Source organism: Symphodus melops (genome assembly GCF_947650265.1).
Source record: "Symphodus melops genome assembly, chromosome: 5".
Classification (NCBI taxonomy): Eukaryota; Metazoa; Chordata; class Actinopteri; order Labriformes; family Labridae; genus Symphodus; species Symphodus melops.
In genome coordinates, this window is record NC_136695.1 from 1,437,624 (window position 1) to 1,454,486 (window position 16,863).

The 16,863-nt window shown below is 49.0% G+C and overlaps 3 protein-coding genes across 4 annotated transcripts in view; 2 read left to right on the forward strand and 1 right to left on the reverse strand.

Moving 5' to 3' along the window:
* The window catches only part of LOC306823876 (sodium bicarbonate cotransporter 3-like), a 38,291-nt gene extending 31,650 nt beyond the window's left edge, over window positions 1-6,641 (forward strand). For both annotated transcript variants that reach the window (XM_079343766.1, XM_079343767.1), the window contains 3 exons: window positions 5,493-5,578; window positions 5,769-5,876; window positions 5,963-6,641. In XM_079343766.1, the coding sequence (XP_079199892.1) occupies window positions 5,493-5,578; window positions 5,769-5,876; window positions 5,963-6,044 (276 nt within the window). In that variant the 3' untranslated portion in view covers window positions 6,045-6,641. The remainder of the gene's footprint in view (window positions 1-5,492; window positions 5,579-5,768; window positions 5,877-5,962) is intronic.
* A 112-nt stretch (window positions 6,642-6,753) lies between these two features.
* On the reverse strand, window positions 6,754-11,277 carry LOC306824063 (ectonucleotide pyrophosphatase/phosphodiesterase family member 7). The gene is made up of 5 exons (XM_079344022.1): window positions 11,020-11,277; window positions 10,176-10,321; window positions 8,413-9,036; window positions 7,635-7,851; window positions 6,754-7,392 (listed from the first exon to the last, which is right to left on the reverse strand). Exons 1-5 carry the CDS (start codon window positions 11,264-11,266, stop codon window positions 7,316-7,318), a joined length of 1,311 nt encoding a protein of 436 aa, XP_079200148.1. The 5' UTR covers window positions 11,267-11,277; the 3' UTR covers window positions 6,754-7,315.
* Window positions 11,278-13,820: 2,543 nt separating this feature from the next.
* Window positions 13,821-16,061, forward strand: mrps12 (mitochondrial ribosomal protein S12). Its single transcript, XM_079343772.1, has 3 exons — window positions 13,821-14,012; window positions 15,312-15,362; window positions 15,631-16,061. Exons 2-3 carry the CDS (start codon window positions 15,314-15,316, stop codon window positions 16,011-16,013), a joined length of 432 nt encoding a protein of 143 aa, XP_079199898.1. The 5' UTR covers window positions 13,821-14,012; window positions 15,312-15,313; the 3' UTR covers window positions 16,014-16,061.
* Window positions 16,062-16,863: the final 802 nt, after the last annotated feature.

Below are 16,863 nucleotides of genomic sequence, written 5' to 3' on the forward strand. Positions count from 1 at the left end.
GTGACGTTTCCCGCTTGAAGTCGTGACGTTTCCTGCAGGAAGTCGTGACGTTTCCTGCAGCCGTGTCGTGACGTTTCCCGCAGGAAGTCGTGACGTTTCCCGCAGGGAGTCGTGACGTTTCCCGCAGGGAGTCGTGACGTTTCCCGCTTGAAGTCGTGACGTTTCCTACAGGGAGTCGTGACGTTTCCCGCTTGAAGTCGTGACGTTTCCTGCAGGAAGTCGTGACGTTTCCTGCAGCCGTGTCGTGACGTTTCCTGCAGGAAGTCGTGACGTTTCCTGCAGGAAGTCGTGACGTTTCCTGCAGGAAGTCGTGACGTTTCCTACAGGAAGTCGTGACGTTTCCTGCAGCCGCGTCGTGACGTTTCCTGCAGCCGCGTCGTGACGTTTCCTGCAAGAAGTCGTGACGTTTCCTACAGGAAGTCGTGACGTTTCCTACAGGAAGTCGTGACGTTTCCTGCAGCCGTGTCGTGACGTTTCCCGCAGGAAGTCGTGACGTTTCCCGCTTGAAGTCGTGACGTTTCCTGCAGGAAGTCGTGACGTTTCCTGCAGCCGTGTCGTGACGTTTCCCGCAGGAAGTCGTGACGTTTCCCGCAGGGAGTCGTGACGTTTCCCGCTTGAAGTCGTGACGTTTCCTACAGGGAGTCGTGACGTTTCCTACAGGGAGTCGTGACGTTTCCTACAGGGAGTCGTGACGTTTCCTACAGGAAGTCGTGACGTTTCCTGCAGCCGCGTCGTGACGTTTCCTGCAGCCGCGTCGTGACGTTTCCTGCAAGAAGTCGTGACGTTTCCTACAGGAAGTCGTGACGTTTCCTACAGGAAGTCGTGACGTTTCCTGCAGGAAGTCGTGACGTTTCCTACAGGGAGTCGTGACGTTTCCTACAGGGAGTCGTGACGTTTCCCGCTTGAAGTCGTGACGTTTCCTGCAGCCGCGTCGTGACGTTTCCTGCAGCCGCGTCGTGACGTTTCCTGCAAGAAGTCGTGACGTTTCCTACAGGAAGTCGTGACGTTTCCTACAGGAAGTCGTGACGTTTCCTGCAGCCGCGTCGTGACGTTTCCTGCAAGAAGTCGTGACGTTTCCTACAGGAAGTCGTGACGTTTCCTACAGGGAGTCGTGACGTTTCCTGCAAGAAGTCGTGACGTTTCCTACAGGAAGTCGTGACGTTTCCTGCAGGAAGTCGTGACGTTTCCTGCAGGGAGTCGTGACGTTTCCTGCAGGAAGTCGTGACGTTTCCCGCAGGGAGTCGTGACGTTTCCTGCAGGAAGTCGTGACGTTTCCTGCAGGGAGTCGTGACGTTTCCTGCAGGGAGTCGTGACGTTTCCTGCAGGAAGTCGTGACGTTTCCTACAGGAAGTCGTGACGTTTCCTGCAGGGAGTCGTGACGTTTCCTGCAGGAAGTCGTGACGTTTCCCGCAGGGAGTCGTGACGTTTCCCGCAGGAAGTCGTGACGTTTCCCGCAGGAAGTCGTGACGTTTCCCGCAGGAAGTCGTGACGTTTCCTACAGGGAGTCGTGACGTTTCCTACAGGAAGTCGTGACGTTTCCTACAGGAAGTCGTGACGTTTCCTGCAGGAAGTCGTGACGTTTCCTACAGGAAGTCGTGACGTTTCCCGCAGGGAGTCGTGACGTTTCCCGCAGGGAGTCGTGACGTTTCCCGCTTGAAGTCGTGACGTTTCCCGCAGGGAGTCGTGACGTTTCCCGCTTGAAGTCGTGACGTTTCCTACAGGGAGTCGTGACGTTTCCCGCTTGAAGTCGTGACGTTTCCTACAGGGAGTCGTGACGTTTCCTGCAGGAAGTCGTGACGTTTCCTACAGGGAGTCGTGACGTTTCCTACAGGGAGTCGTGACGTTTCCCGCTTGAAGTCGTGACGTTTCCTACAGGGAGTCGTGACGTTTCCTGCAGGAAGTCGTGACGTTTCCTGCAGGAAGTCGTGACGTTTCCTGCAGGGAGTCGTGACGTTTCCCGCTTGAAGTCGTGACGTTTCCTACAGGGAGTCGTGACGTTTCCCGCTTGAAGTCGTGACGTTTCCTGCAGGAAGTCGTGACGTTTCCTGCAGCCGTGTCGTGACGTTTCCTGCAGGAAGTCGTGACGTTTCCTGCAGGAAGTCGTGACGTTTCCTGCAGGAAGTCGTGACGTTTCCTGCAGCCGCGTCGTGACGTTTCCTGCAGCCGCGTCGTGACGTTTCCTGCAAGAAGTCGTGACGTTTCCTACAGGAAGTCGTGACGTTTCCTACAGGAAGTCGTGACGTTTCCTGCAGCCGCGTCGTGACGTTTCCTGCAAGAAGTCGTGACGTTTCCTACAGGAAGTCGTGACGTTTCCTACAGGAAGTCGTGACGTTTCCTGCAGCCGTGTCGTGACGTTTCCTGCAGGAAGTCGTGACGTTTCCTGCAGGAAGTCGTGACGTTTCCTGCAGGAAGTCGTGACGTTTCCTACAGGAAGTCGTGACGTTTCCCGCAGGGAGTCGTGACGTTTCCCGCAGGGAGTCGTGACGTTTCCCGCTTGAAGTCGTGACGTTTCCCGCAGGGAGTCGTGACGTTTCCCGCTTGAAGTCGTGACGTTTCCTACAGGGAGTCGTGACGTTTCCTACAGGGAGTCGTGACGTTTCCTGCAGGAAGTCGTGACGTTTCCTACAGGGAGTCGTGACGTTTCCTACAGGGAGTCGTGACGTTTCCCGCTTGAAGTCGTGACGTTTCCTACAGGGAGTCGTGACGTTTCCTGCAGGAAGTCGTGACGTTTCCTGCAGGGAGTCGTGACGTTTCCTGCAGGGAGTCGTGACGTTTCCTGCAGGAAGTCGTGACGTTTCCTACAGGAAGTCGTGACGTTTCCTGCAGGGAGTCGTGACGTTTCCTGCAGGAAGTCGTGACGTTTCCCGCAGGGAGTCGTGACGTTTCCCGCAGGAAGTCGTGACGTTTCCCGCAGGAAGTCGTGACGTTTCCCGCAGGAAGTCGTGACGTTTCCTACAGGGAGTCGTGACGTTTCCTACAGGAAGTCGTGACGTTTCCTACAGGAAGTCGTGACGTTTCCTGCAGGAAGTCGTGACGTTTCCTACAGGAAGTCGTGACGTTTCCCGCAGGGAGTCGTGACGTTTCCCGCAGGGAGTCGTGACGTTTCCCGCTTGAAGTCGTGACGTTTCCCGCAGGGAGTCGTGACGTTTCCCGCTTGAAGTCGTGACGTTTCCTACAGGGAGTCGTGACGTTTCCCGCTTGAAGTCGTGACGTTTCCTACAGGGAGTCGTGACGTTTCCTGCAGGAAGTCGTGACGTTTCCTACAGGGAGTCGTGACGTTTCCTACAGGGAGTCGTGACGTTTCCCGCTTGAAGTCGTGACGTTTCCTACAGGGAGTCGTGACGTTTCCTGCAGGAAGTCGTGACGTTTCCTGCAGGAAGTCGTGACGTTTCCTGCAGGGAGTCGTGACGTTTCCCGCTTGAAGTCGTGACGTTTCCTACAGGGAGTCGTGACGTTTCCCGCTTGAAGTCGTGACGTTTCCTGCAGGAAGTCGTGACGTTTCCTGCAGCCGTGTCGTGACGTTTCCTGCAGGAAGTCGTGACGTTTCCTGCAGGAAGTCGTGACGTTTCCTGCAGGAAGTCGTGACGTTTCCTGCAGCCGCGTCGTGACGTTTCCTGCAGCCGCGTCGTGACGTTTCCTGCAAGAAGTCGTGACGTTTCCTACAGGAAGTCGTGACGTTTCCTACAGGAAGTCGTGACGTTTCCTGCAGCCGCGTCGTGACGTTTCCTGCAAGAAGTCGTGACGTTTCCTACAGGAAGTCGTGACGTTTCCTACAGGAAGTCGTGACGTTTCCTGCAGCCGTGTCGTGACGTTTCCTGCAGGAAGTCGTGACGTTTCCTGCAGGAAGTCGTGACGTTTCCTGCAGGAAGTCGTGACGTTTCCTACAGGAAGTCGTGACGTTTCCCGCAGGGAGTCGTGACGTTTCCCGCAGGGAGTCGTGACGTTTCCCGCTTGAAGTCGTGACGTTTCCCGCAGGGAGTCGTGACGTTTCCCGCTTGAAGTCGTGACGTTTCCTACAGGGAGTCGTGACGTTTCCTACAGGGAGTCGTGACGTTTCCTGCAGGAAGTCGTGACGTTTCCTACAGGGAGTCGTGACGTTTCCTACAGGGAGTCGTGACGTTTCCCGCTTGAAGTCGTGACGTTTCCTACAGGGAGTCGTGACGTTTCCTGCAGGAAGTTGTGACGTTTCCTGCAGGGAGTCGTGACGTTTCCCGCTTGAAGTCGTGACGTTTCCTACAGGGAGTCGTGACGTTTCCTGCAGGAAGTTGTGACGTTTCCTGCAGGAAGTCGTGACGTTTCCTGCAGGGAGTCGTGACGTTTCCCGCTTGAAGTCGTGACGTTTCCTACAGGGAGTCGTGACGTTTCCCGCTTGAAGTCGTGACGTTTCCTACAGGGAGTCGTGACGTTTCCCGCTTGAAGTCGTGACGTTTCCTGCAGGAAGTCGTGACGTTTCCTGCAGCCGTGTCGTGACGTTTCCTGCAGGAAGTCGTGACGTTTCCTGCAGGAAGTCGTGACGTTTCCTGCAGGAAGTCGTGACGTTTCCTGCAGGAAGTCGTGACGTTTCCTGCAGCCGTGTCGTGACGTTTCCTGCAGCCGTGTCGTGACGTTTCCTGCAGGAAGTCGTGACGTTTCCTGCAGGAAGTCGTGACGTTTCCTGCAGGAAGTCGTGACGTTTCCTGCAGGAAGTCGTGACGTTTCCTGCAGGAAGTCGTGACGTTTCCTGCAGGAAGTCGTGACGTTTCCTGCAGTGAGTCGTGACGTTTCCTGCAGGGAGTCGTGACGTTTCCTACAGGGAGTCGTGACGTTTCCTACAGGGAGTCGTGACGTTTCCTACAGGAAGTCGTGACGTTTCCTACAGGAAGTCGTGACGTTTCCTACAGGGAGTCGTGACGTTTCCTACAGGGAGTCGTGACGTTTCCTACAGGAAGTCGTGACGTTTCCTACAGGGAGTCGTGACGTTTCCTACAGGGAGTCGTGACGTTTCCTACAGGAAGTCGTGACGTTTCCCACAGGAAGTCGTGACGTTTCCCGCAGGAAGTCGTGACGTTTCCCGCAGGGAGTCGTGACGTTTCCCACAGGAAGTCGTGACGTTTCCTACAGGAAGTCGTGACGTTTCCCGCAGGAAGTCGTGACGTTTCCTACAGGAAGTCGTGACGTTTCCCGCAGGAAGTCGTGACGTTTCCCGCAGGAAGTCGTGACGTTTCCAGCAGGAAGTCGTGACGTTTCCTGCAGGGAGTCGTGACGTTTCCTGCAGGGAGTCGTGACGTTTCCTGCAGGGAGTCGGATTGAGCCGATGTTTAAACGAGGCGGGAACTATTCCTCCAGCTTCACTGCAGGAGAGACGATGTTCCATCTGCTCTTTGTAGTTTTTGTTTCTGCTGAGAGTTTAACAGTTACTCGTGGCCTTGAAGCGTTCCTTCGTCGTCCCTCTGAGATGTGATGGAGGCGTTAAACTCGCTCAGTGTGTGATCCAGGTCATTGTTTTTCTTCAGGACGCTCGGCGGAGGTTGGAGGAGGTCGATCAGCCGTACGACCGAGGAAACATCATCAACTTCCCCATCAAGAACCTGAAGGGACGGTGAGTCAGAGTCACGTGACCTCTGTGGTCCCCGTGACCTCCCCGCAGTCATGTGACTGTGTGTGTGTGTGTGTGTGTGTGTGTGTGTGTGTGTGTGTGTGTGTGTGTGTGTGTGTGTGTGTGTGTGTGTGTGTGTGTGTGTGTGTGTGTGTGTGTGTGTGTGTGTGTGTGTGTGTGTGTGTGTGCGCAGAGTGGACCCCTCAGAGGTGAACATCTCGGATGAAATGGCGAAAAGCGGCATTTGGAAGTCAGTGGCGATGAACTCTGACAGCAACAAACCTCTGAAGCGCAGCAACTGGTAAACCCACCTTGTGCTTGATGACATCATCAGCTGAGGCTCTCTGTGATTGGTTAATATCTGACGCCTGTCGTTTGGTCCTCCAGCTCAGGGAAGCTGCCGAGCGTCCACATTAACGTGGAGACTGAGGTTGAGCGGAGAGCTGTCGACGCGGAGACGTTTCTATGATGCACCGCCGCTCTCCACCACCAGGCGGCGCCATTTCAGGAAGAGGAGGGTGATGCTGCTGTGACTGCTGGGACTCCTTCGTCCTCCATCTTCTCTCAACTGAGGTGACAAGTCGTGGGAGGGCCAATCGGGCTTCACCTTTCACGCCGTCACGTTTTCCTCAGGCGGAAATTTTATTTCCTCATCGTTTTATGATGAAACTCCTCCTCTCAGAGCCAAAATGGCCGCCACGTTCGGAATCGACTTCCTCAGGTTTCTTTGGTTACGTTTTAATCAGGTGGTCTGCTGCTGTGCTGTGATTGGCTGGACGCCAGATTTTTCAGACTGATGACGAAGAAAAAAAACCACCTGAAGTTTAATTTTATCATTTTAAATGTTTCTGCTTTCAGGAAGCACACAAGTTTTTATTTAATCCATCATGCTGATTTAAGTTTTATATGTGTGTGTGTGCGTCAGTGTGTGTGCCCTTTTGTATGTGTGTGTGTGTGTGATCACTGTTGTGCCTCACCTGGTTGCCTGCAGCGGCAGACTGAAAGTCGTGCCTCCTCAGTTCTTCAAGTTTTGAATAAAAATCAGTTTGATGACAACGAAAAAGAATCTGTGGAACACTTTAGTGTGTGTGTGTGTGTGTGTGAGTGTGTGAGAGGGGGCCGGATTTCTTCCGAGACTTCAACGAATCTTTTCACATGATGTGAAAAAAAAATAGATCTAATTTAAAATAGATTTTATTGTAGTTTTCACTTCAGATGAGTTTAAAACACAAAATCTGTCGTTACAAAATGTGAAATAATAAAATCAACCACAAAACAGGAGAAAACAACGAGACTGATCTTGTGTATTTAAGTGTTTCTGAGGTCACTCATATTTATTACATGGATATTAAAGTTATAGACACCATTATTCTACCTGCCCTGGATCTATGCTTTAATCAGAGAGAGGCTTCAGATGTGTCGGCTCATCGCTCAGATTAAACCTGCTCACATGTTACAAACACACCGAGTCATCTTCAGGTGCTGAACAGAACATAAACACCACTTTGTAAAGGGGAAGATGTTTCCTTTATTGGAGCCGATGGCGTCCAATGATTATCCGCCGTACAAACAGACGCTTCAGCACAAACCAATAAATTACCTTTAATCAAATAAAAACAAAAGTCATAAATTGGTTCTTTGTTTAAATATTACTCAAAGTTCACAAAGATAAAATGTCTAAAAACACCAAAGATAAAAGACGAGCTTTCAGTTCATATTTGAGATGTGATGGCGGCTCCGTTAGAGCGGCGAGAACATGGCGAGCAGCGTCGACAGCAGCAGCAGGGCGGCGGACAGACGAGCTCTCGGTGGTCCACCTGGAAACAAAAACACGTAACGTTAGCATAAAGCGCTCTGACAGACTGTTATTACACGGCTGCTCTCAGACCTGGCAAACCGAGGGGCGTCCAAAACATCCGTGTGGAGGAGGGGGGGGGCTTCAAAGCCCCGCCTACCTTCTCTGGTCCAAACAAATCCAGACCACTCGGGACCAGAATCTAAAGTTTCATGTCTGATCACGTCGCTCCTTACAGAGTGAGAAGATGAAACAAAGACTCACCGCTGAGCAGGTCCTCGATGAGGGTCAGCGACCCGTTGTGTGGTTCAGGTTGGATCTGCAGCAGTTTGCACATCAGAGGGTAAATGTGGACGCTGTCGAACGGTTCCGTCACCACGTTCTTGTCGAAGTCCGGACCGAAGGCCCTGAAGATGGTCTTCATGTCCATCTCTGCGTTATGATAGCCGTGATCTCCCTTATTCACGTAGACGATGAATCTCTGAAGGAAGAAAAAAAACAAAGATGGAGATTTAGGAAGTCAGGTGGTTTCAGTGGCAAAGCCAACCAATCAGGGCTGATTGATGATGATCACAGGATCTGAGTGGTGGGACTCTAAACCGCACGCACGGCTTAACGGTTGATCCTGTAGAGTATAATTCAAGACCAAGACAAACCCGAGTCTAGAGTGTTCTGAGACCCAGGCAAGACCAGGATCCAGGCAGGGTGAGAACAAGACTGGACCAAGATAATAAATATCACAGAAAAATCTTCATTTGTGTGCAGGAGGCGTGTCACTGACACCGCCGTAACAGCGGGAAGATTGTGTCCGTGACCGGCGGATAAACATCGAATTCTGAATGAATTTAAGTAATTTGTTCTTTTAAAGAGAGACGATTTCCTTCTCATCACAGTAGAAACTAGCCAATCAGTGGTGGTCCTGATTTAAAATCCAGAATCCACCCAGTGTGTGACCGAGCAAAAAAAGCTTCAGATTCCGAGACATTCAAAAAGTGTTCCAAAGACCGGTAAGGATTTGGCCTACGATCACAAAAGTACTCACGGAGTTCAGGTTGAAGCCCAGATCTGCGACGATCACGATGGGAGGCAGCCGTTTACTTTTTCCGAGATGGAAGCTCTCAGGAAACTCGTCCTTTTTCCACACTGTCAGATTGGGCGCTTTGGACAGGGCGTCAAACACCACCTGCTCCTTCCCCGGCCGCGGCGTCAAGATACCGAAACCCCCGTAGTCAAGGATCTCGAAGCTGGCGTGCTGGATCAAATTGAGGTATTTGTTGAGGATAATCTCGTCCACCTGTGGTCGCTTCTTGACGGTGGTCATGCCGTGGTCGGAGGTGATGATGACATTCAGACTGTCGCTCAGGTGATGGCGACTGATCGCCTCCCTGAGGTAGCCGATGGTGCGGTCAATCTGCATGATGATCTTCTTCCTGTCGGGGTGGTCCGGCCCCTTGGCGTGTCCCACGTTGTCCGGCTCGCCGTAGTACAGCGTCACCAGGTTGAAGTCCTCCTCAGAGAACCAGCTCATCACCTCGTCGATGTTCTGTTGCCACTCGGTCTCGTTGTCGTCTGGGTGGCCCGACTCCGTTAACCGCGACCTGTAGACCGCCTGGCCGCCGTAGGTCGCTCCGCCTCCTGGGAAGTAGAAGGAGCCAGTTTTCAGTCCCTGAAGGCAACAAGAGGCAGAGAGAAATAATTTACAGTTTTACATAAAAATCGGAAGAATCATAATTTTTGTCCTGCTGTATTTATTCTCATTTAACTTGTTTTTGGTCTCATCCTCAACCCGGGAGGAAGAACTGACCCTACGCATCGAAATGCTTCACTATAGACAAAGTGATGACGCATTTTTGTAGGCCAACCTGGAAGTAGCGTCACCATAAAGGAGAATTCTCCTCTGGGATTTTTGGATTTTGGATCATTGCAGAAAATAATCTGTGTGTCAAACACACGTTTCTGATGCTGTTTAGTTCAGCTGATAATCTTTACAGATGAACATCATTTATATGAAGTTTGAAGAGTTAATGCAGCCCAGAGAAGTAAAAAGCTAACGTTATGCTACAAGCTAACCACACCGCGGTCGGTTGATTTTGACCTCACGACCGTTGTGCTTCATCGATCTAATCAGCGGATTTGACAAGCTAGCTAAACGTTAGCTTAATAAGTAGTTTATTAACCTAATATTTAAAAAATGAAACAAAACACAAATGCCTTAAATCTGAATTCTTACTATTTCTCTTCTACTCTTTTACCATTCTTTAGCACCTAAACTTAAATTTGGTTTTGCAATTGACTTCATACATGGCCAGCAAGAGGTAACTTTCTTTAAACTGTATTTATCCCTGTGGGGGAATTCAAAGGCACAAAGAAGCACCAACCGGTCGACTACAAGAGCAGACGCCCGAGTACAGCCCTGATGCAGCGGGGGGGGGGGGGGGGGGCCAATTGGGGGTTGGAGGTCTTGCCCATGGACACATCGGACATGTTGCTTGCAGGAGCTGGGGATCGAACCATCGACCTTCAGATTTTGAGAGACAACGACTCTACCAACTGAGCCACAGCCGCCCCCTTAATTATAGTTATGAGTCTTATCCCAGTTTTAGGGGGTCTGAGAATTGGTCCTAAAAATCGTGTAATGTGTTCCCAGCCTAAGTTTCCATCAACTCAGTGCAAAGAATCTTTATTAATCCTGTTCTGTTCTTTAAACTTTGAGTCATTACGAACCCATGAATTTAAATTTTAAACCCAACTAAACCTTAAACAAGTCTTTCCCTCCATTAAAATGAAGCCTTATCATAGACTCACCTGGTTCTGAGCTGTGATCCATAACGGCAGAACCCCATTGTCCCACCACTCCGATCGCTTCAGCGTCTCTTTGTGGGGAACCTTTAGGTTCGTCTTCTGGTTGAACATCATGTTGTGGACGACTTCGTGATCCTCTACCCATCTGCCTAACGGGACGGGAAACAAGAGGAAACCCAATCAGAGCGTATCAACTAAAAGTGTCCCCCCGACCCCAAAGACAGGCGCCATGTCAGACCATGTGTGACCACATCACAGAAAGGATCCCTACAGAGATGATGGTTACGACCCCGAACAGCTGGTCCACTTCTCTGTGTTTGCCACGGGAAATTTCAGTTATTAAAACCTATAAAAACTTCACGATTAAAGATAATATAATGTTGCTACTATATAACCATTTAACAAATAACTGTACTGTTAGGCCAATGTGCCTCTTCCATATGTCCTTATATGGGCCTCTTCCTTTTGCTCTAAACTTGCAGCACAGACTCTCTATTGTCTTCCCCAGGTGCAACACCTCAAGGACACTTTATCAGAAGCTAACACACGAACATCATCTCTGCTAAACCTTCTGCTGACACAGCACACCAACATGTTAGAGGAGGCAACTTACTACTGTGTATGATCCTGTGATTTCTGACACTCGGGGTCTACTCTCTGGTTTTGGTAGCTGACGTGCGAGTCAGTGAGGTCGACCCTCAGCTGAGACAACGCCCTCGGTATCTGCGTTGTATCTCCTCGCTTTATTAAACTTTCTGGTTTGTTCAGTTTGAACCTGAGTCTCTTCTCTCCCTTCTCTAAGAAAACCAACACGCACAAGGTGACTCAAAAAAACCCTGAACAGTACCTGTGATGGTGGTGAAGTGGGACGGGGAGGTCATGGTCAGCATCGGCGGGGTTATGTACTTGGCCTTGACTCCATCCAGTGCCAGCTGGTCCAGGTGCGGCGTGTCCACGTCCTGGTCATAGTCCCACCTGAAGCCGTCGAAGGAGATGAGCAGCAGTTTGTTCCTCGTTGACGTCTCGTTTAGAGGCATGGCGGCGGCGCTGATCACCGCAGTGACGACCAGGAGCAGCTCCGGCTTCATCTTCATCTTCGCCTCAGACTGACGGACTGGCTGCAGCTCACCTGTCTGCACACCTGCGGCTGCTTTCCGGTTTAATGTGTAACTTTGTTTCTCTGATTGAGATCAGCTGCGTGCGGGTGAAGGACGAAACCTTCGACTCTGATGCGTCCTTATCAGAGGGGATTTCACTGATCAGCATCGATTATCAGCGGACCAACTGATAGTGGTTCTGAAGTCACGATAATAAAGCTGACAGTCAATAAATACATCTGCTGCATGTTTTTCACACGTCACTTCACAGACTGAGCTTAGTTTGAAGTCCACAGAGAGCTTTCAATACATCATTTTGACAGATCCGTCACATCCCCTCATCCTTATAAAACACGTCTGCTGTCGTGACTTGACCCTAAAGAATCACGTGCTCTTATCCAAACATATCAACATCGCAGATGTTCCAACAGTATTTCAACATCCAAACACTCAGAGAGCTGAACACACACTCGTTTAGTTCTCATTTGGATCAGTAGCTCATTAGTAACCAAATCTATCAGCACTAAAACCTGCTCCCCCTTGCTGCTGCTGCCCCCTTGTGGCTGTCTGTGAATTTGTCCTATGCTAGTTGTTGCTGTTGCTTGCTTTAGTTGTCTATTGGGGTGTGTATCTGTTTCATACGTTGCCTCACAAAAGCGGCAACCTCAGTTGAAAAATGAAGCTGATGCTGAAGTGTAAACTCCTGCAGTACCTGGAGTGTCCACTAGAGGCTGGCTGCAGTACCTGGAGTGTCCACTAGAGGCTGGCTGCAGTACCTGGAGTGTCCACTAGAGGCTGGCTGCAGTTCCTGGAGTGTCCACTAGAGGCTGGCTGCAGTACCTGGAGTGTCCACTAGAGGCTGGCTGCAGTTCCTGGAGTGTCCACTAGAGGCTGGCTGCAGTTCCTGGAGTGTCCACTAGAGGCTGGCTGCAGTTCCTGGAGTGTCCACTAGAGGCTGGCTGCAGTACCTGGAGTGTCCACTAGAGGCTGGCTGCAGTACCTGGAGTGTCCACTAGAGGCTGGCTGCAGTACCTGGAGTGTCCACTAGAGGCTGGCTGCAGTACCTGGAGTGTCCACTAGAGGCTGGCTGCAGCAGCACAGGAAGTCACATACACACCCATTCAAACAGCCTGTTTTTACAGCAGACATGAACATGTTTACAGCCTGCTTCAAAAAACCAAACAGGTGTGATTAGCTCATGTCTCCATCCACACACACTGTACGGGGGGAATGTTTTGATGACTCAGCAGTTTTGATTGGATGAAGGATCAGAGTTATTCACAATAAGGCGTGTAGCTGAGCTGATTGACAGGTGGGCGCCGTGTAACGGTTTGTCAGGAGGCTTAAAACCCGCCTCAGCTCTCAGCCTGTCGTTAGCTTGACTCAAAGTTAGCCTGAGGGGGACTCTAGCGCCCCCTGCTGGAACACACAGGGGACTCCAGCGCCCCCTGCAGGAACACACAGGGACTCCAGCGCCCCCCTGCAGGGACACACGGGGGACTCCAGCACCCCCTGCAGGAACGGGGGACATCACTCAGGCTGTGGTTGTTGTCCTGTCTGTTTGGTGCACGTAATATACTGTGGTAGGTTGACTATGGCCTGGCCTTTGACTACAGATGGAAACAAGCTTCTAACTCTTTCCTGTGTTTATCTGTCTTCTTATTTTAAGGTTTGATTGCAGAGCTGCCAGTTAATCTGACTGTAACATAATGACGCTAATAAAACCGAATGCATGATTGAGACCAAATGTTCCAACATGGAGCTAAAGATAAGGAGAGAATCACCAGAGCTAAGTAACTATGAAAACCTGTTTCAGCAGATCTGTTATCATGCGACGTGTCTATGGAGGCGAACAGAAGCCACAGAGAGTTTAAGCTTGTTATAGTCTGTGTGAATGTTGTGGACGCGCCGATGATGGTTTACAAAGTCTCAAAGACGGACGCACTAAAGTCCTCCATTGTGTTATTACTATCAGATCGCATCAGGAAGCATTTTTGCGAGCAGCCAATCAGAAAATTTACGACCAATGTGTGAATGTGTATGAATGGATGAGTTAATACTGATGGACTCTTCACTCTGCTGCAGCCTCTACCATCAGTGTGTGAATGTGTATGAATGGATGAGTTAATACTGATGGACTCTTCACTCTGCTGCAGCCTCTACCATCAGTGTGTGAATGTGTATGAATGGATGAGTTAATACTGATGGACTCTTCACTCTGCTGCAGCCTCTACCATCAGTGTGTGAATGTGTATGAATGGATGAGTTCATACTGATGGACTCTTTACTCTGCAGCAGCCTCTACCATCAGTGTGTGAATGTGTATGAATGGATGAGTTAATACTGATGGACTCTGCAGCAGCCTCTACCATCAGTGTGTGAATGTGTAGGTGTGACCTGCGGTGTAAAACAGCTTTGATTAATCAGAAATTAAAAAGAACAATTAAATCTTAAATTATCTACCATTTAAACATTTTTGATCAACTGTAAAATAATCTCACTGGCTGTGGTGTCTTTTTCTGCCAGTCCAGTAGGTGGCGGTAAAATGCCTCCGAGCTGGTTGCTAACTGCTTCCATACCAACGAAGAAGAAGGCACACGCCTTTACGTCGCTCGCGCTGCCCTGTGGAGACCTTGGGTGGTTTTTATTAATCAGTATGCGATAAAAACAGATTCTAATATCTAATTTACAGATCGTTCTGTATCTACACGGAGAGTTAATCTGACCGCGGCTCTTTGATCCGGTACGTAGAGAAACGACAACACCTGATAACCTCTGTGTTTCTTACACCGGTGTTACCGACTAAACCGTGACCGTGTTAAGTGGTGAATTTATGTGGTTGTCGTGACTATTAAAGACGGAGAGTTAATATTTGCAGTCTGTGTTCTGAATGAATGTTGCTGCTTTTAATGACATTACCATAAGAGAGATGTTATTACCCTTTGGTCTTTAACATGTGTTGTATCTACGACAACCTCTGACTCTTTCCGGTAATTGTCACCACTTAACACGGTCACGTTTTACACCAGTACACCGTCAGGAAGCTAACGTTAGCTTAGCCATGTTGACTTTGACTAGAGGATATTTAAACTCAATGTTTAATTATAATAACTTTAATAACAGCTACATTATTTGTTTAGTATTTTATATTATCTGAACCAACGAAAGAGCAGAATCTGTCATTTAGAGTTCATGTCTCAAAGGAACATTTTCTGTGACCAATTAAAGAAACTAAAATAATTTAAAATAAACTTTGGGGATCTCTTTTTAATTCGTCATGTGTAACAACACTAAGATCACTGTGTAGATTTAATCCCATCGGAACGATTTGAATCAATAACAAACAAAACTCCAGTCACCAAATCTAAAAGTTAGTGATTTTGTCTCATCAGAAGGACAAGAGGACTTTAAGACTTTATGATTGTTATACTGTTCTTGAGGTAGTCTTTTAAATCCTGACAACATTACGTCTGTTTTAACCATCATAACTATATATAAATATATGATATATATATATATATATATATATATATATATATATATATATATATATATATATAACATTATCTGTTTTAACCATCATTATCTAGACACTGAAAGTTAACTTCATCAAGCATTTGTCTGTTTCATTTCTGTAGTTTTTAATCTCCAGTAGTTGTTAGTTATACATTTATTATGTTATATTTATATTCTGTATATTGCACTTCAGTATATAACTGAATATTGTGTCTGTTGCACTATATTATATTATTCTTTATAACTGTCAACCTGCTGTTTACATGACTCGCTGTCTCTGAACACACACAGGTCACTTTAACCTGCCATTCACTGCACATCACTTCTTCATTGTGTATTTATATTAATATTTTATTTGGGTTTTGATTTCTGTGTTCTTGTTGCAATACCTGAATTTCCACCATGGGAATCAATAATGTCATATTTCATCTTTATATTGTTGTATTTTGGTGTCTTATCAAACAAAAGTTGAACCTCAGATTTCCTTTTGAGTGTTGTTCACTGTTTCTCCTGTGTTGTGTTTTAGAAATGTCTTCTTTGTGGATCCTGAGACCGGCGCTGACGTCTCTCTTCCAAGGTCAGTTTGAACGCCCGCCTCATGGTCACACGTCACTGAGCATGTGCAGAGCGGTCGGGTTGAGGTCGTTGTGTCGTATGTGCTCGAGGGTCGTCGTGATACCAGAATTTTACATTTTGATTCTCGTTTAATATCTCTTGCTAAACTCGTCTCCAGCCAGCAGCAGCTGGGGCTGATGGGTAATGTAGTATTTATGGCGATTCTTTAATCTGTAGTGATCGAGATGTTCCATTTATTTAAATAAACAACAATGTTTTCCTCTCTGCAGCCTCCCAGCATGCATCAGCCTGGTCGGCCCCGCTCCTCTCCCGGACGATGGCCACCCTGAACCAGATGCACCGGCAGGGGAAGCCCAAACAGCCCCCTCAATCCCTCGGCGCCACGTTCGGACGCCCCCAGCTGAAGGCGGTTGTCCTGAAGACCATGATCCGGAAACCCAAGAAGCCCAACTCTGCGAACAGGAAGTGCGCTCGAGTTCGTCTGTCTAACGGGAAGGAGGCAGTGGCGTTCATCCCCGGCGAGGGACACAACCTGCAGGAGCACAACGTGGTGCTGGTGGAGGGCGGGAGGACGCAGGATCTACCCGGAGTAAAACTCAAAGTGGTGCGAGGGAAATATGACTGTGCCCACGTGGTGAAGAAGAAGCAGTAGACTGAGAGGACGACGATGTGTGTGTTTAATAAATGTGTGTGTTATTCTTACTTCTGTGTCAACATTATTTCAAACTGAGGTCATGTGGTGAAAACTAGTTTTTTTTAGATTTTTTTTAGTGCCATCAAACTCTGGATACATGATGTTTTGAACGCCCCTGGGTTTGCCAGATATGAGAGCAGTTATCAGGTGAACAGGTGTTGCAGCGATGGAAGCGGGCAGTGGAACTGCTTCAGATAGAAGTGATTGTACCCGAGCTAAAAAGCCTCTGCATGTTTCTAATAAGCTCCAGCAGCAGAAAGCTGCTCAAACTAGGATCAATGTTGGAGATGAAACATGGAGAGAGGTTAGAACGCAGAAAGCTTTACAGACCCATGCAGAGCTGGCTAAACACTGAAGCTACAGTGTCCACCACATGCAGAGCTGGCTAAACACTGAAGCTACAGTGTCCACCACATGCTGAGCTGGCTAAACAATGAAGCTACAGTGTCCACCACACGCAGAGCTGGCTAAACACTGAAGCTACAGTGTCCACCACATGCAGAGCTGGCTAAACACTGAAGCTACAGTGTCCACCACATGCAGAGCTGGCTAAACACTGAAGCTACAGTGTCTCTACATGCAGAGCTGGCTAAACACTGAAGCTATAGTGTCCACCACATGCAGAGCTGGCTAAACACTGAAGCTACAGTGTCCACCACATGCAGAGCTGGCTAAACACTGAAGCTACAGTGTCCACCACATGCAGAGCTGGCTAAACACTGAAGCTACAGTGTCCACCACATGCAGAGCTGGCTAAACATTGAAGCTACAGTGTCCACCACATGCAGAGCTGGCTAAACACTGAAGC

Coding starts and splice junctions, on each gene's coding strand:
- LOC306824063 (XM_079344022.1), bottom strand. CDS start 11,266: ATGAAGATGAAGCCGGAGCTGCTCCTGGTCGTCACTGCGGTGATCAGC. Junction 10,322..11,019: donor CCACTTCACCACCATCACAG/GTACTGTTCAGG, acceptor CCGTCCCGTTAG/GCAGATGGGTAGAGGATCAC. Junction 7,852..8,412: donor TGGGCTTCAACCTGAACTCC/GTGAGTACTTTT, acceptor TTCTTCCTTCAG/AGATTCATCGTCTACGTGAA.
- mrps12 (XM_079343772.1), top strand. CDS start 15,314: ATGTCTTCTTTGTGGATCCTGAGACCGGCGCTGACGTCTCTCTTCCAA. Junction 15,363..15,630: donor GCTGACGTCTCTCTTCCAAG/GTCAGTTTGAAC, acceptor TCCTCTCTGCAG/CCTCCCAGCATGCATCAGCC.